Here is a 19,173-nt window from a genome sequence, read left to right as displayed (position 1 = left end):
CATCAAAAGCCAGAGGAAAATTCACACTAAAGTTTGACTTAAGAAAAAAAAAAGAAAGAAAGAAATACTTTCAATATCATTTCAGAATGATATTGAAATTATCATTCTGAATAATTAGGTACTAAAGAAATGACTATACATCTGTTTCCAGATCTGGCAAGACAGAAGCTTGCACTGAAAATTTATCCAAAAATGGATTCTGAGGTTAGTTGACTATGCTTAAGTATTTAATTAATGTATTAAAAAATGATTCTACTAGTTAAAAAATAATAATAACCTCGCATACAAATGAAAACCAGGTATCATTTCTACCCACTGACTTGGCAAAGGCAATTTTTAGATACAAAATTCAGTATCAGTAAGGGTATCAGGAATCAGTACTCTTATACTAATACTGTGTAAGCTGGTACAAACTTTGGGAAAGGCAATCTTAGACAACTAAATTCTTCAAAGCCTTTGCCCCAGCAATTCTATTCCTGGGGATTTATCTTAACGAGACACTTGGGGAGATAATGAAATAATATACTTATGATGTGTATTGCTTCACTAACGATGAAGACCAAAAAAATGAAAACAAGTTAAATTTCCAATAATAGTAAAACTGTTAAATATAATTTATTACAACAATATAAAAGAACCATGAAGTCATTAAAAAATGAAACTGTTAAAGAACATCTAGGTCAGGGCAAGGAATGTGTATGATTAATAGAGAAGTAAAGATAAAAGAGTATCCCAGTATGATCACATTTAGGGGCAGAGGGGATTTGCATATGAAAAGATCTGAGCTGGCATGCCAGATGGTAAACCCAAGATATTTGGATTACAAATCCATTTTCTTCTTTTTATTTTTAAAACTTTCTGAAAAACACTTTTTTCTTTACTAAAGTACAATTGACCCTTGAACAGCACAGGTTTGAATTGTTGCAGGTCCACTTATGGACAGATTTTTTTTTTAAAAATACAGTGTAATGCTAAAAATGTATTTTCTCATCCTTATGATCTTCTTAATAACATTTGTTTTTATTTTAAGAATATGCTATATAATACATATAACATACAAAATATGTGTAATTGGCTGTTCATGCTATCAGTAAGGCTTCCAGTTAACAGTAGGCTATTAATAGTTAAATTTTGGGGGAGTCAAAAGTGAAAGGTGGTTGTCAGTGCCCCTTAACCCGAACATTGTTCAAGGATCAATTATATATTTAATTATAAAATAATTATACAATTATTCTTCTGATCAAACTTTAGCCTCAAAACTTAATGATACATCAAAGTTTTAATATATACTGGTTTAATACAAAGCTATTTAAATTGTTAAATGTAATTCCTTGCTGCTGCACCATTATCATCATCTCCATCACAGATAACGCCCTTATATAATGCTTATCATGTGCCCAGCAGAGTTTTAAGTGCTTTTACATTTATCAACTCATTTAATCCATTTGACTCCTAAAAGTATTACTATTATCCCTATTTTATAGATTAAAGCAAAAGCACAAAGAGATTAAGTAACTTGTCCAAGGTTACCCAGCTCCGTAATTAGAAGGACTGGGATTCACAAGAGCACCTGGGTGACTGAGTCAGTTAAGTGTCTGCCTTTGGCTTAGGTCATGATCCAGGGTCCTGGGATCTGGGTGGGACCCTTGCTCCGGAGGGAGTCTGCTTCTCCCTCTCCCTCTGTAACCCCCTACCGCCATGCTCTCTCTCTCGCTCCGTACTCTTTTTCTTTTCTTTTCTTTTTTTTTTTAAATATTTTATTTATTTGACAGAGAGAAACCACAAGTAGGCAGAGAGGCAGGCAGAGAGAAAGGAGGAAGCAAGCTCCCTGTGGAGCAGAGAGCCCGATGTGGGGCTCGATCCCAGGACCCTGGGATCATGACCTGAGCCGAAGGCAGAGGCTTTAACCCACTGAGCCACCCAGGCGCCCTGCACTCTTTTTCAAATTAAAAAAAAAACTTAAAAAAACAAGAACAGCATGAGATTTAAACTCAGACACTCCAGCTCCATTGTCCTCTTAGCCACTCCACTCCAATGCCTCTACTACAATTTACTCAACAATATGATATCACAGATCATAAGGTTTATCTGGAGCATGATTACTGGTGGCTGATAAAAATTTTAAGAAGACTTAGTTGTACCAATAGTATAATTACATAGGTTTACATTGCTTATATATTTCTTATTAAAAAACACTGTAGTATGATTGTTGCTTTATGATCATCTTACCAAGATCACACGGTATGGAGTACTAAAAGATCTCTTCGTTTGCAGAAATATAAAATACCCAAGGAACTCTCAAACTGTAATGGTTCTCAAGAAACAGAATTCCCTGGGTAGGGATAATGTATGCATTTAGAATCTCCAGCATGTAGCAGATTACTTGTATCAGAGCAAGCATTCAATAAATGTTTTCTGGGGCGCCTGGGTGGCTCAGTGGGTTAAGCCACTGCCTTCAGCTCAGGTCATGATCTCGGGGTCCTGGGATCGAGTCCCGCATTGGGCTCTCTGCTGAGCAGAGCCTGCTTCCCTCTCTCTCTCTCTCTCTCTCTCTCTGCCTGCCTCTCTATCTACTTGTGATCTCTCTCTGTCAAATAAATAAAATCTTTAAAAATAAATAAATAAATAAATGTTTTCTGAATGAAGATACAGATAAATTCAATACTAGAAGTTTTCTTCATATATGGAATAGATAACCGTGGATTATGATGTGCCTTTTAGATAAAACTTAAGGAATGTTTCTGACACTCTTTCAAAATTAATCTAATTCTCACAGCTGAGAACTCAAGCTACTGGAGAGTGACCTTTTACTTTCTAATCCACAAACTGTTTACCATGGACAATGGAGAACTACTGTAGGCTAATAAGCAGCAGAAATGAAGTCAGTATCTTAAGAACCATTGTCAACAAAGCTTTTCTCCTGTACACTCCATTTATCTTTATCACTAAGCTCCCAGTTCTTCCACAAGGACTTTATAGTTTTTTAATTGGTTTTTGTCTCCCTCCTCATTCATTCACACTTTGTGCCTCTACTGTTCAGGTATCTGTGCCCTAGACTAGATTTTAGTCCCTGGAATAAAAGGATTCATTTATTGGTTCCAGTCAACAAAAAGGGATATCTAACAAAGTACTCTTACACTTATCAGACAATCTGCAAATATTTGCTGAACTGATTTGTTAAAAAGAGAGGGAGGCTTCAAGTGACATTTCTGACAAAAGCAGAATAAAAATGTTTTAAATAGTTCTCAGGTATTAAAAACAAACAGAAATATACCCTATGTTGAGTTAAAATTTAAGTTAGGATGAAATTTCATTACAAGTAAAAAAAATCCTGAGTATTTTTACAGTAACAGTATCCATCATGAACCTGTGTCCACCATGAACCATGTGCCCTAGATGCTATCATTAATCAGTATGATTCTCTCTGAGAGACTGAATAAATCCATTGATAAGTGGTGGATAAAAAAATCAGACAAAATTTGAGAATGCATAAGCTCATGGAAATGGAAACAATACACAGGATACCTTTTCCTTGACTGTGTAGGATTTTTCCCCTTTATGTAGGATAGTAGTTATTTGTGACCTAAGAGTAATTTTGGAAAAATTTCTCTATCAATTCTAAAGCTTAGCTGTACTGATCTGAAATTTCGTTTGTTCACAACAAAAGTGAAGTGAATCTGAAAAAAAAAATCTTATGCTTAAATTCTTACAACTTAGTGTTTAAGAAAACCTTTGCTTCTACATATAAAAACATACTTTAAAAAAGAATCAAATAATAAAAATTATATCATTTTCCACGTTTCAATTTTTACTTCACCGCCAGGAAATGGAGAGGAATGAGACTGGTATATTTTGGAAATGCAAAGGAGCGCAATGACTAAGAAGAGGTAGGGAGGAGTCAGATGACCCAAAGGTCTTAGAAACCTAAAAATATGGACTTTAACTATAAAATTAAGACATTAAATGAAAAGATCTAGAAAAAGAAAGGAGTAAGATCGGATTTTTCCTATTTTTTTTTTAAAGATTTTATTTATTTGACAGACAGAGATCACAAGTAGGCAGAGAGGCAGGCTGAGAGAGAGGGGGAAGCAGGCTCCGTGCTGAGCAGAGAGCCCGATGCGGGGCTCGATCCCAGGACCCTGAGATCATGACCCGAGCTGAAGGGCTCCACCCACTGAGCCACCCAGGCACCCCCGGATTTTCCTATTTTGTCTGTAGGATAAATTCCTAGAAGAGAATTGTTATATCAAAGGGTGTGTGCAACTTAAGTTTTGACAAATATTGCTGATATGACTCTAAAAGCTGCACCTATTTTTATTTCTATCCAAAACACGTGCAGGGTGCCTGTTTCTCCAAACCTTAGCAACACTGGATGTTGCTTCAAAATCGTTGCCAATAGGTTAAAAAATGATGTAAACCTGTAAATCTCTGCCAATAGCAAAAAATGATGCAAATTTGACTTGAACTTTATTTTATTCAAGTATATATCATAGTAATTTGGTATGTTTATACATTACAGAATGATCCCATAACAACTCTAATTACTATCTGTCACCATGCAAAGTTTTTATAACACTGTTATCATTGACTATATTACCTATGCTGTACCTTAGTTACATTCCCATGACTTATTTATAACGAAGTTTATACCTTTTAATCCCCTTTGCCTATTTTACCTACCCCCCAAACACTCCCTATTCTGATAACCAACAGTTTGTTTTCTGTATCTGAGTCTGTTTTTGTGTTTGTTCATTTATTTTTTCAAATTCCACATATAAGTGAAATCATATAGTATCTGTATTTCTCTCACTCATTTCACTTAGCATAATATCCCCGAGGTCCATCCATGTCGTTAAAAATGACAAGATTTCATTTTTTATAGCTGAGTAATACTCCTGTGCGTGTATGTGTATGTGCATGTGTATATCACATCACTTCTTCTATATGCATTTATCTATCAATGGATAGTTAAGTTGCTTCCATAGCTTGGCTAATGCAAATAAGGCTGTCGTGAACACAGGGATGCATATATTTTTAGACAAATACCCAATTCTACGATTGCTAGTTCACATGGTATTTCTATTTTTAAGTTTTTGAAGAATTTTCATACTATTTACCGTAATGGTTGTACCAATATATATATATCTATGAACAGTATATGAGGATTCCCTTGCCTTTACTTCTTCACCAATACTTGTTATTTTTTCTTTTTAATAAGAGCTAATCTGACAAGTGTCAGGTAATAGTTCATTGTAGGTTTTTTGGTTTGTTTTGCTTGAAACCAATTAATTCTTTTAAAGTTTTTATTTTAATCACCAGCACTCATCACTACAAGTGCACTCTTAATCCTTAATCCTTATTTTACCCATCCTCCCAGCCATCTCCCCTCTGATAACCATCAGTTTGTTCTCTCTAGTTGAGGGTCTGTTTCTTGGTCTGTCTCTTTTTTTTTTTCCCATTTGCTAATTTGTTTTTAAAATTCTACATATGAGTGAAATCATATGGCATTTGTCTTTCTCTGAATGACTTATTTCTCTTAGCATTATACTCTCCAGCTCCAGCCATGTTGTTGAAAATGGCAAAATTTTGTTTTTATTTATGGTTGAATAATATTCTTCTGTCTCTCTGTGTGTGTGTGTGTGTGTGTGTACATATATACCACATCTTCTTTGCCCATTCATCAATCAGTGGGAACTTGAGTGGCTTCCATAATTTGGCTATTGTAAATAATGCTACTATAACCAGGGGTGCATGTATCCCTCTGAATTAGTGTTTTTGTATTATTTGGGTAAATACCTACTAGCAGGATTGCTGGATCATAGGTTAGTTCTATTTTTAATTTTTTGAAGACGCTCCATACTATTTTCCAGAGTGGCTATACCAGTTTGCATTTCTACCAAGAGTGCATGCGGGTTCATTTTTCTCTACATCCTCACCAATACTTTGTTGTTTCTTGTGTTTTTCATTTTAGCCATTCTGACAGGTGTGAGGTGATATCTCATTGCAGTTTTGATTTGCTTTTAATAAGTGATGATGAACACCTTTTCATGTGTCTGTTGGTCATCTGTGTGACTTCTTTGGAAAAATGTCTATATAAGTCCTCTGCCCATTTTCTAATCAGGTTGTTTCTTCTTCTTTTTTTTTTAAGATTTATTTTAGAGAGAGAGAGAGAGTGCACATGAGTTGGGGGAGGGACAAAGGGAAAGAATCTTCAAGCAGACTCCTTGATGAGCATGGAGCCTGAGGCAGAGCTCAATCTCATGACCCATGAGATCATGACCTGAGGTGAAACCAAGAGTTGGAAGCTTAACTGAATGAGCCACCCAGGTGCTCCAATCAGGTTTTTTTTTTTTTTTTTAATATTTTATTTGACAGAGAGAGAAGACACAAGTAGGCAGAGAGGAAGGCAGAGAGAGAGGGAGAAATGGGCTCCCCACTGAGCAGAGAGCCCGATATGGGGCTCAATCCCAGGACCCTGAGATCATGACCTGAGCCAAAGGCAGAGGCTTAAACCACTGAGCCACCCAGGTGCCCCTATTTGTTCTTTTAACACTAAGTCAGGTAAGTTCTTTATATATTTTAGATATTAACCCCTCATTGGATGCATGCTTTGCAAACATCTTCTTCCACTCAGTAGGATGTCTTTTTGCTTGGTTGATGGTTTCTGTACTAAAGCTTTTTTGTCATTTGTTTACTTTAGCTTTTGTTGCTCTTGTCTGAGGAGACTGGTCCAAAAAAAATACTAAGACTGGTGTGAAGAGCTTACTTCTATGTTTTTTTCTAGGAGTTTTATGGTTTGGATCTTACATTCAAGTCTTAAATCCATTTTGAATTTACTTCGTATATGGTATAAGATAGTAGTCCAGTTTCATTCTTTAGCATGTAGCTGTCCAGTTTTCCCCACATCATTTATTGAAGAGACTGCCCTTCCCATGTATATTCATGTCTCCTTTGTCTTACATTACTTGGCCGTATATGCGTGGGTTTATTTCTGGGCTCTGTATTTTATCCTACTGATCTGTCTCTGCTTTTGTACCAGTATTACACTGTTTTGATTATTATAGCTCTGTAGAATACTTTGAAATCAGGGAGTACAGTACCTCCAGCTTTGTTCTTTCTCTTTTATCTTTAAAAAATTTTTTTATTTAAATTAAGTTTGGTTAATATATAGGTTATTAATTTCAAGGAAAGAATTTAGTAGTTCATCAGTTGCATATAACACCCAGTGCTTATCACATCAAGTGCCCTCCTTAACACCCATCGTCCAATTACCCCACCCTCCCATCTCCCCTTCAGCAACCCTCAGTTTGTTCCCTAGAGTTAAAAGTCTCTTATGGTTTGTCTCCCTCTCTGTTTTTATCTTATTTTTCCTTCCCTTCCCCATGTTCATTTGTTTCTTAAATTCCACATTAAAGTGAAATCATATGGTATTTGTCTTTCTCTGACTTATTTTGCTTAGCAATACCCTGTAGTTCCATCTGCATCATTGCAAATGGCAAAATTTCATTCTTTTTGTTGGCTGAGTAATATTCCATTGTATGTATACACACATCTTCTTTATCCATTCATTTGTTGATGGACATCAGCTTTGTTCTTTTTTAAGACTACTTTGGCAACTTGGAGGGGCACCTGGGTGTCTCAGTGGGTTAAAGACTACTTTGGCAACTTGGAATCCTTAGTGGTTTCATACAAAGTTCAGGATTCTTTGCTCTAGTTCTGCAAAAAATGTCATTGGTATTTTGACAAGGAATTTATTTAACCAATATATTACTTTTGGTAGTATCAACATTTTAACAAGATGAATTCTTCCAATCCATAAGCATGGTATATCTCTTCTTTTATTTGTGTTTTCTTCAATTGCTTTCAACAATGTCTTACAGTTTTCAGAGTACAGGTCTTTCAATTCCTAGCTTAAATTTATTCCAGGATGCCTGGGTGGCTCAGTTGGTTAAGGGCTGCCTTCAGCTCAGGTTATGATTCTGGGGTCCTGGATCAAGTCCCGCATTGGGCTCCTTGCTTGGTGGGGAGCCTGCTTCTCTCTCTCCCTCTGCCTCCTTGTGCCTGCCCTCTTTCTGTCTCTGTCAAATAAATAAATAAAATCTTAAAAGAAAATTTATTCCCAAGTATTTTATTATTTTTGATGCACTTACAAATGGGATTGCTCTCTTAAATTCTCTGACAGCTCACTGTTAATATAGAGAAATGCAATGAATTTCTCTGTGTTAATTTCATATCCAGTAATTTTACTCAATTCATTTATTAGTTCTAATAATTTTTTTGGTGGAGTCTTTAGGTTTTCTATATGTAGTATCCCATCACCTGCAAATAGTTTCACTTTTTCCTTTCAAATTTGGATGATTCCTATTTCTTTTTCTTGCCTGATTGTTGAGGCTTTCAGTACAATGATGAAAAAGTGGCAAAAGTAGGCATACTTGTCTTGTTTCTTTTTTTTTTTTTTTTTAAGATTTTATTTATTTATTTGACAGAGAGAGATCACAAGTAGATAGAGAGGCAGGCAGAGAGAGAGAGAGGGAAGCAGGCTCCCCGCCGAGCAGAGAGCCCGACGCGGGACTCGATCACAGGATCCCGAGATCACGACCCGAGCCGAAGGCAGCGGCCCAACCCACTGAGCCAAAGCTTTAAGTTTCTCAAAAGTTGCATATGATGTTAGCAGTAGGTTCATCAGATACAGCTTTTATTATGTTGGGGTACATTCCTTCTATATCCACTCTGTTAAGAATTTTTAATCATAAATGGATGCTGAATTTTATCGAATGCTTTTTCTGCATCTACTGAGATGATCATATGATTTTTATCCTTTTTGTTAATGTAGTGTATCATGTGAAACTATCTGCAGGTACAGAACCATCCTTGCATCCCTGAATAAATCCTGCTTGATCATGGTATAGGATCCTTTTAATGTATTATTGAACTGATTCTGCTAATATTTTGTTGAGAATTTTTGAATGTATATTCATTGTGGATACTGGCCCCAAATTTTTGTTATTTAGGGTATCTCTGCCTGGTTTTGGTATAAAGGTAATCCTGGCCTTATAAATTAAGTTTGGTAGCATTCCTTCCTCTTCAATGTTTTTGAATAATTTGAGAATGATAGGTGCTAACTCTTGTTGAAATATTTGGTAGAATTTACCTGTAAAGCTCTCTGGTTCTGGACTTTCATTTTAGGTGAGTTTTAAAATTACTGATTCAACTTCATTACTTGTAATTAGTCTACTCAGATTTTCAATTTCTTCATGATTCAGTCTTAGAAGGTTGTGTTTCTTGGAATCCATTTCTTCTAATTGTTCATAGGGTCCAATTTTACGTTTAATTTCTTTTTGCTAAGTATTTCCTGTAATTTCTCTATATTAAGAATTTGCCATGACAACTGAAGACAGGCCAGGTAAATAATATAAATAGAACAGTTTTACTTATGACAGATTGAGACAATCTAAAACCATAACTTACCTCTAGTATGGAAAAATTAAATTGCAAAATGACAGTGGCTTACTTAATATTTATGGCATTTTACTTGTTATTTTTTCTGTGCAAAATCTAACTCCCCATAAAGTTAGTTCCATTAACTTTTTCACAATGCAGAAGTATTTAAAAGGAGATGATGAATATACCTTTTGCACACTTGGGTAAGTATATGTATAGGATTCTAAATTCTTTAAGTAGATCTGCTAAGAGAAGATTTTTTGTCATTAAAATACTGATAACTATAGCCACACTGGCATTCAAAAGCTTTGCATCCATTTCTGTTCCTACCAAAAGTGTGGCAAGTAGAAAATAGTAGTGTCCTTTACATTTCCAATTACTTTCCTAATTCCCTACTTCCTTAAGTTAGATGTTTCAATCTCCATAATAAACAATTAACAATGTAGAAGTTGTGAGATATGGATAATTATTTACTAAACAAGTATAAATTATTAAAGCAAAAGATCTTAAAATGAATTTCATGTACTTTTATTTGACCAGTTATCTTTATTCATTTGATTAAAAAACTGGTAACCTGACTAGATGAAAGAAAAAATACTAACAGAATTTCCAACTTTTGTCTTTTTGATCTATAAACTTTTCATAATAGAAACAGACATATTTTGAGACACGTAAATAAAAGGCACCATAAAAATAAAAAATACTACTAGTGGGGCACTTGGGTGATTCAGTGGGTTAAGTGTCTAACTCTTGATTTCGGCTCAGGTCATGATCTCAGGGATGTGAGATTGAACCCCATGTTGGGCTCTGCTCTGGGTAAGGAGTCTGCTTAAGGAGTCTGCTTACCCTCAGTTCCTCCCTGCCATTTCCCTCCCCTGTAAGTGTGTGCCTCTTTTTCAAAACACATACAAACAAAAAAATTACTACTAAAAAGAGAAGAAAAAATTTAAATTTCAATACTTACAATCATCTAGATCTAGAAGCGAAACATCTTTGGTAAGAGGATTTCTATCTTGCTTTGTTTTTTTTTTTTCTTTCTCCTATAAATAAGAAATATTTAATTTATTGCACATTCTATTAAAAAAAATCAATGAAAAAAAAATCAATGAAGTAGTTCTTAATGTTTCAAAACAAACTTTTTCTCCTCCAAGAAAAAAAAAATCAAATTAAGCTTTCTGTATGGTTAGATGGACTGTATTTTTTAATAAAAATTTTTATTTTAGCTATAGCATACAGTATTTCTTCTCCACCATGCAAACTGTTATCTTTAAATATTTTGTTTAAAGATTATAAAGGTCCTTCAGAAGAAAATTTAAAGGCAAATAGTTACTTTGTGATCTGACAACTTTTCCTAATATAAAAACTTAAAATGGCTCTTTGGTAGAAAAAGCCTACAAATGCCTTGAAAATAATTTTTAAACAAGTTGGTTTAAGAAAAAGAATTGCTCAGGGCACCTGGGTGCTCAGTCGATTGAGTGTCTGCCTTCAGCTCAGGTCATGATCCTGGTGTCCTGGGATGGAGTCCCGTGGTGGGCTCCATGCTCAGCAGGAGTCTGCGTCTACCTCGTCACTCCACCCCCAAGGACTCCTGCTCTCTCTTTCTCTCCCTCAAATAAATACTTAAAAAAAAAAAAAAGAAAAAGAAAAAGAAATGCTCAAATAATATAAGTTTAGCTCTGAAATTGTCAAGAGGCTTGTGACAGATTAGCCTTTCTGAGATGTAGTTTGTGACAGGCACTGTATTAGGTACTTTATCTTTCAACAGTGGGTTCCATCAGACTTTTTTAGCCAAAGGCATTCATTAAAATCTACAAATGACACTTTCAGGCTCTTGCTGCTAAGGGATGAAAAGTATTCATTTTCTTTCTTTACTGTTTTCCGTTGGGGAGAGTAAGTATTTTAAAACATATCTGCACATACTTAGGGTTTACTCTATCTCTATCTATTCAGTTTGGTCAGAGATTCAGAAAAGATGTGACATACATACATAAAGAAAAAAATATATGTATATAACATATTTTTCTTCTTTTAAAGGACAAATTAAGTACAGTAATGAGTAGTATTATGAACAAAGATGGACACAGATTAGGACGTTAAACAGATGTATTTGGATCAAAGTTACTTATCTTTATAATCTATACTTTTTGTATCAAATCTCCTCAAATTAAAGACCCAAACTTCACTTTTTGCTAAAATGTTCTTGTTCATTTACTCAGTCATTCATTCATCCAATAGACATGCATAGCACGTATCAGATTCTGGGCTAAGCAAAGGAAGTAATACAGCCAAGGCATAGTTCCTGCCTTCAGGTAACTTATAATCTAATAAAGGAGTTTACAGCTTATATTTACATATTTTTACAAGTATTTTTGAAATATTCCTCTAACCATAGAAAGGTCTCACTAAAGCAAACGGTACCTTACTATCATTTAAAGTCAACAGCATGTTAGAGCTCTTATGACAGTGCAAATACATGAATAAGAATAATACATCAAATTACCTGTTAGGTAACATTTTAAAATAACCTTAAGTTCTGCTAGTTTTTTTCCTTATGCCAAAACTCAAAACAAATTATTTGCAAGTATCATAGAATAACTAAATACTAACAGTAACAAAATACTAATACTGATTTTCTTCATGAGAATAATCATTTCTGCCTCTGAAAACTTCAAATTATCTGGATGGGTTTTAATTTTCACTCATTATTTAAAAACAAAGGAAACAATATTTGCTCCTCTTTCCATACCTAAAATGAAAAACAATTTCTAGGGTTGGGGGAAAAAATAGAAGAAATGTTAGTTTTGAACTAGAATTTTAAAGTAGCAATAAAGAGAAACAGGTTGAGAATGAAAATGCCATCTCAACTAGAATATCATTCCTGTGAAGAAAGAACATTACAAAAAGAGCTTAACACCATGTGACTTATCAAAATACTATGCTGAGCACAAGGGGTATAGCTTCCTATAAGCTACGATGGTGCATGACTGTTTTTATGGAACTGCAACCTTCCTACCTGAAAAATTAGAAACCTATCAAATCAAGATAAATTTAAAGCTGGAAACAAGTCTATACCTTATTTTGTACTTCACAGCTAAGAGTGTGTAACAATATCTATTAAATACACATCAGGTCACATACAACACAGGACAGAGCTGCATGTGAAATTGACATAATCTCTTATCAGAATTCTAAAACAGAAGGAAAAAAAAGGCTCTCAGAAGGACAGAATTTCATTGACTTTCTGAAAAGAGCAAATAACTGGTGACTGAAATACAACGTTAGCAATAGATAAACGGTCATTTCTACTGAATTGAAAAAGCCTTGCATTCCAAATCAAGGCTATAAAAAGCTTCGTGATGTGTTTGGCATTCTTCTCTTATATTATATTTCATTTTTCATTTTAAAAAATCCATAGTAAGTTCAAAACATTTTCATACTTAAAGGATCTACTATAAAAATAAAAATCTGAATTCTAAACAAAGAAGTTAAGAGCCCCTATTCCATCAAACATTTCTCCATTTGCAATTCATCTTGGTAATAGAGACAGAACCTGGGTAAATGCATATAGGACTTGAGGCAGGAGATTTTTCTTGCTCAATGCATAATTCATGTGCTCCGCCTGCAAAGTGTGTAAAATGAGAATTTCACACCGCAGCATGAGCCATGGAGCTGCAGAGAAAAGGCAGATGAAATCATATTTTACTGTGTGAATTTTATTTCTTACCCTCCCAATATTTATACAAAACCATCATTGACAAACCAAACACACTGACAGATCACCCACTGTTTCCATTGTGTTAGTACTTGAGAAGAGATCAGGCAGAAAGATAGACAATTTGTTTTTGTATATTTTTTTTAAATAGAGGATTAGGTTTTTAACAGCTGAGTGACTGTATTAGACTTTTATAAGGACAACACTAACTGATCTTAAAATCTCACTACAAAAATACGTAGTTATCAATTCATCACCCTCAAATCTCCATTTTGTTTCTATGGTATTCGATTATACACCTCAACACATCAACATTTTCAAAATAAAATACAAAGTCACAGGGTTAAGAAACTGATTTCTACTTAATATACTGCATTTCAAGTACTAAATAAAAGACCCTGGAAATACTTATTAAGTTCCAAATAATACAAATAAAAATATGTACTAATATATCTGTAAAGATTTTTTTAATGTACTATGCACATTCATTTCATGCTGATTAAAAAAAAAAAGGCAAGTAGAAAAAAAGATATGAAACAATAAGCACCAAATACGCTTCTAAAGAGGAAACCATTGTAAGGAAGACTGAAATTTAAAATGATAAAGCAGGATAAGTGGTATGTAAAGTTTGTCAAACTCATATTGTACTTTGAAATCACAAAAATTCAAGGCTAATTTCTAGCCTCACAGGGCAAGATATTTGCATGAAATATTTTCAATTAGAATTATCAACCAAGGACAATTTAATGACTCTCTTGCCTTCAAATCATCTAACAAATCTGATTTTAAAAATCTGAGGCTCACACTTACATTGGGCTTTAAAACAAAAGTATGTTGCCAATAAATTGAGACTTCTTTGTACGTCAAAAGTAGTCTAAACTAAAAATATCTTCCCTATAATATTACATCTACTTCAATAAGAAAGCTTCTTAATGACATTCACTTTGATTTTAAAGATCTCAACTGATGTGAAATGATATTTCTGTTCTGGAGAACCTAAAATATAAGCTAAATTGGGAACGACAGAAATTGAAAGAGTCAAGGTTTTGAACTGTCAGAGTAAAAATCCAATACTCTACAATATGCACAGAAGTTATATAATTGCAAAATACATAAATACTTGTAAAAACACAAGTAAAACTTGTTTTGTATTTCTCAAATAGGGCAGAAAACCAATCAGAAAATAGTTTCCTTCACTCTTATCAATTACCTATTTCATAACACATGCCAGTTTTATCTTACCCTCAAAATCTTTCACATGGCAGATCTTTTACTAGGCATATCTTAACATTTACTAATGGCTGGACAGACACTAGTCACAGTAACTGTAACTGGTCTATAGAACATTTAAGAGATTTAATCCCTCCCCAAAATGGACTAGTGAAGTTATATGAAATCCATGTAACCTGTGATAGTCTACTGAGAGCATCTCAAACACTGCTGTGTATATATATGTAGTACTGTTTTTCTGCACATCTAGTATATATCTATTAATCCTTATTTTGACTCAAATAGGAAATGCTCTTAATATGAAATGTTAAGTGCAAGTATGTTACATGTTTATTCCCATTGACAAATTATGCTTTATACACACTTCATATAATTAAAATGCTGCTAATATTTACAAAGAAAATGCATAGAAGTTATGTACAATAAATTGTAATCATGGTTTAAAATTTCTATCATTTAAATAAAAGGTTATTTAAATCTTTGGCAGCTGGTGTATAGACACTGAAGATAAAATCAGAAGTATTATACCACAGTTAAGGCATGAAGAAAAGACTAACAAGGTGATAGTGGGAATAACTATTACATGTAGGAACACACTAATACACTGTCTAGTTTTAAAAATATCAAAGCTTAGATTCAATTAAAACAACTCAAAGTCTAGTAACTTTTTAAAAAACATTATTTTAAATAAAATTGTGACCATCTATTCTACATAAAATTTTAACTACAAGTAGAATATAATTTAATTATATCAGTAAAAAATAGGATAAAGTGATATAAATGTGAATCTTTTCTTGATACCATGTGGTCTACATTACTGATTTTCCTTTTCACTCTTCTATGTTAAATAATATATTTCCCTTTACATTGTGTAAACTATGGGAAAGCACTTAAAATATGGAACTATTAAAAGTAATTTTGTTATAGGTATTATTTGGGGCAAAAGAACTATTTCATAAGAAGGGTTAGACTTAAAGTATTTTTTCTATCAAATATATTTCAGAAAAGAACACCTACTAATAAAATATGTCTGCCCATCTAAAAAAAGTCACTGAACAAGATAATCTTTCTTTGGTCATTACTGACAATATCTGATCTAAAATGAGGACATCTTCCAATCAATAACACAAATAAACATAATGCCAGAATGTATGACTGTATATAGTTTCATATTTTATGGTTATGCTGGGGCATGGTGTTGAATGACACACACCTCAAGAACACAATTCAACAGAGGCTCTCTCTCTTTTGACTGTCTTTACACCATTTATATGGGTAATACCTTCTCATCAGTAACATTTTTTATTCTATGCATTCTCAAATAGGAAAGACCAGACAGATTCCAGTTGCTCCAATGGGAAAGCATACAGCATGTTAAGAGAACTACAAATATACAGTCCACGGGGATTAGAACACAGGGACCACAAAGGGAATCGAGACCAGAAAGGTAGGTTTGGGCATGCTAGCCTACAGATTTTTTATTGAACTAAGATGGTAATGGGGGATAACATTATGGGTAACATTAATCTGGAAAGGACTGGGGTTGGGGATCTGAGGATGACCAATGGCAATGGTCTAAGAGTTGAGGTAATAGAGAGGTGATCTAGTATGCTGGTAGTAAGAAAAAAAGAAACAGATATGAGAGAATCTTAGAGAATCTCTAAGACTTGGGAACTCTGTAAACATACAGGATAAAGATAGAGTCAAAGATAATTCTGGGGAGATCCAGGAGAAGAGAAAGAATGCTAGCACCAAATGGCAGAACAACTCTTCTTCTGCCTATATTAGGTTTGAGAAACCAATAGCTCCTAAGAGGTCTAAGATTTTGGTTTGAATTCAGGAAGAAAAGTTGGAGGCATTATAGGGATTTAGAGATGTCTTTATAGAAGTATTTCAAATAATATTTTGGCTAAAGCCACAGGAGTGAATGAGTCTCACAATAGGAAAAAATATAGGAAAAAAGACTTAAAATAAATTGATTCACACCAATTAATGTTTTTGATAAAATTTTGTGTATCGGGGCGCCTGGGTGGCTCAGTGGTTTAAGCTTCTGCCTTCGGCTCAGGTCATGATCTCAGGGTCCTGGGATCGAGCCCCGCATCGGGCTCTCTGCTCAGTGGGGAGCCTGTTTCTCCCTCTCTCTCTGCCTACCTCTCAGCCTGCTTCCTCCTCTCTCTCCGCCTGCCTCTCTGCCTACTTGTGACCTCTCTGTCAAATAAATAAATTAAATATTTAAAAAAAAATGTTGTGTATCAAGCACTAACTTGGAGGCCATGTTAACACTTGATGTCAGAGGGGTTAAAAAGTGACGCAATAAAAAGACTAAAAAGGTCAAAGAAGTCAGAAGAAAAGGGATGCAAAGAGTTTCAAGTAGTATGGGAATAGTTACATAAGATCAAGAAGAATAATAACCGAGAAGCTCACTGGATTTGGGGAAATATCATGGCTGACTTTTCAGAGAGCAGTATCTGTAGGAAGTGGTAAGAGTGGAAACCAACTTTAAAGGGACTAAGAAATAACTGGGTTAAGAGATTGTGGACAAAGACTATCTAGAATATTTTTCTAAACTCTCACTCTCACACACTCTCTATTTCTGTGTATTTCCCCCTCCCTGCTCCTCACCCCCCAAATGCTGGCAAAGCACTTAAGTGCCATAGTTGGCAGAGGAGGAAATTAATTAGTGAAGAAAGAGACTGAAGGTGCGAAGGAGGCAGATGATTATCAACAAGTCCAAAAGTAAATGAGGCTTTTTCTTGGCTAAGTGGGATCGCTTACTTAGAGCTACATTCAAAGGAAAAGGAGGATAAATAGAGATTAGAGAGGAGAGAGAGGCAGGAGACACCCATAGTAGATGGCAGCTCAGTCCTCTGCAGAAAGGAGTCATACCTGGACATGAACTTATAACTTGAGTCGTATAAAAAGAGTCAGAAAACCACAGGAGATATTAAGAGTTGAAAAAAATTTTCAGTTCCTTACTGCACTGTTGTTTTATAACTCTACTATTGGTGGTCTCTCAGGGAATTAACATTCAAGTTAAAAAATGTTAACACTTGCTGTTCTATAGTTATATAGTGCTTTACATTGATCTTTCATATCTGATTTTTTATAATAGCACCTGAAAGCAGTAGAATAAGTATTAGCATTTCTACTTTATAGATAAGGAAACTGAAGCATAAAGATATTATCTTCTAAAAAGTAGAACACTATACCTATCCCATAAGACACCATAAAATAAACTGTTTTCAAAGCTATATATTCAAAGTACCTCTGAAGCCTCATTTTCATGCTCAATATCCCCAAAACACACTACCCAAGTGAAAGAGAAAGAAGAGAAACAGTAAAAGTATAAATTTAGTTTGGCTGCAGATTTTAAGGCATATGAATTTTCAGCACTAACATACTGACATGCTAAATTAAGGTAAAGCAGCCACCATCTGCCTTCATTACTCATAATCTAGAGCAGAAGCCACAACACTTGTTCTAAGGAGGACTTCTATAGTTACAGAGTTGCCCATTATTAGAAAACTGGTATACTTGTAATTGCCTGGTTTGGTCCAAACCACTCAGAAAGGAATAGTAAAAATAGTTACAGTGGCTCCATGGCAGGGAATATTCCAAGTGATAAATTAAAACGAACAATCCTATCTATTATAGACAAGAAAAAGCATTGTAATATGGAGAAAATAAGCCATAAACACAAAACACATGGACATAAAAAGTATCAACAATGTGACTAAATCCAAATTTTTCAACAGTCTTAGCTGACCGCAATACTTTAAAATTTTATACTGATGTCCTATAGGAAAATATTTTCAATTAAGAGACACCAATCATTGAAAGTGTCTTGACAAAGAAACAAACTAAATTGCTAACCTAGGATACTTCTGTGGCTTTTTAATGGGGTTCTCAAACCTCTGCTTCTAATACTATGTAGGCACTAAAGTCTATAATTTTACAACTTCTGTAAAACTTTATAAGAATAATGCACTTTAATTTTACCCACTTGACATTCATTGATTTCTTGCTTGCTCATTTTCTAAAACACTGATTTCTTACTCTGGATTGTACTTATTGTCAATTTCTAAAGTTCTTTTATTTTAAATAACACCTTAAATTTTAAAATATATAAGTAGGAAATGAATAATTTGATATAAATTATTTAATATAAGTAGCAAATGAGAGAACTTCAAACTCACTATGTGATAAATTTGTATATGAGGTCAGAGTAATAAACATAAATCACTAAGATTTTATGTGAATTTTGGAAAATAGAAATCTTAGATTATATACATAAACAGATACAAGTTTTAAATATAAATTCCTGTTTAAAATAGGTATCACTATACACAAGAATATTTGCAATAAGATAAGACAAAAACTAGCCAATTTTTAAATATGCTATTCTTTTTTAAAAAAATATATGCTTATTCTTTAATAATAAATCTCTGGATGGGGAAGGCAATTATCTACTTCAATGAATTTATTTTTATCCTTGGCTACTCAGATGACTTTTTAAAGAATTTCAAGTTAATAGAAAATATAAATGAGAAAGATAATAGGTTAAAAAACTGAATTCACTAAAAGGCAAAGTTTGACCACATTTTCAACATATGGGATAAACCGTTTATTTATAAAAAAAAAAAAAACGACTGCATTTGAAGTCTAGGACCCATTTATAGGAAAGGGGTAACAATTAAAGATCAGAAAAACATGTAATAGGTCTCAACTTTATATTAATAACCACATCTTTTCAATTTATACTTTTACTTTTTGCTGCTAGGCAGACAAGT

General features: G+C 34.0%; 1 protein-coding gene across 1 annotated transcript in view; it reads right to left on the bottom strand.

Moving 5' to 3' along the window:
* AP3B1 (adaptor related protein complex 3 subunit beta 1) overlaps positions 1-19,173 on the bottom strand; it is a 284,643-nt gene that overhangs the window by 79,450 nt on the left and 186,020 nt on the right. Inside the window, exon 21 of the mRNA XM_046000421.1 lies at positions 10,406-10,481. Within this exon, the coding sequence (XP_045856377.1) occupies positions 10,406-10,481 (76 nt within the window). The remainder of the gene's footprint in view (positions 1-10,405; positions 10,482-19,173) is intronic.

Source organism: Meles meles, chromosome 3 (genome assembly GCF_922984935.1).
Source record: "Meles meles chromosome 3, mMelMel3.1 paternal haplotype, whole genome shotgun sequence".
NCBI classification, from domain to species: Eukaryota; Metazoa; Chordata; class Mammalia; order Carnivora; family Mustelidae; genus Meles; species Meles meles.
Note: the sequence above shows the minus strand (reverse complement) of the source record. Positions and strands in the feature narration are given on the sequence as shown.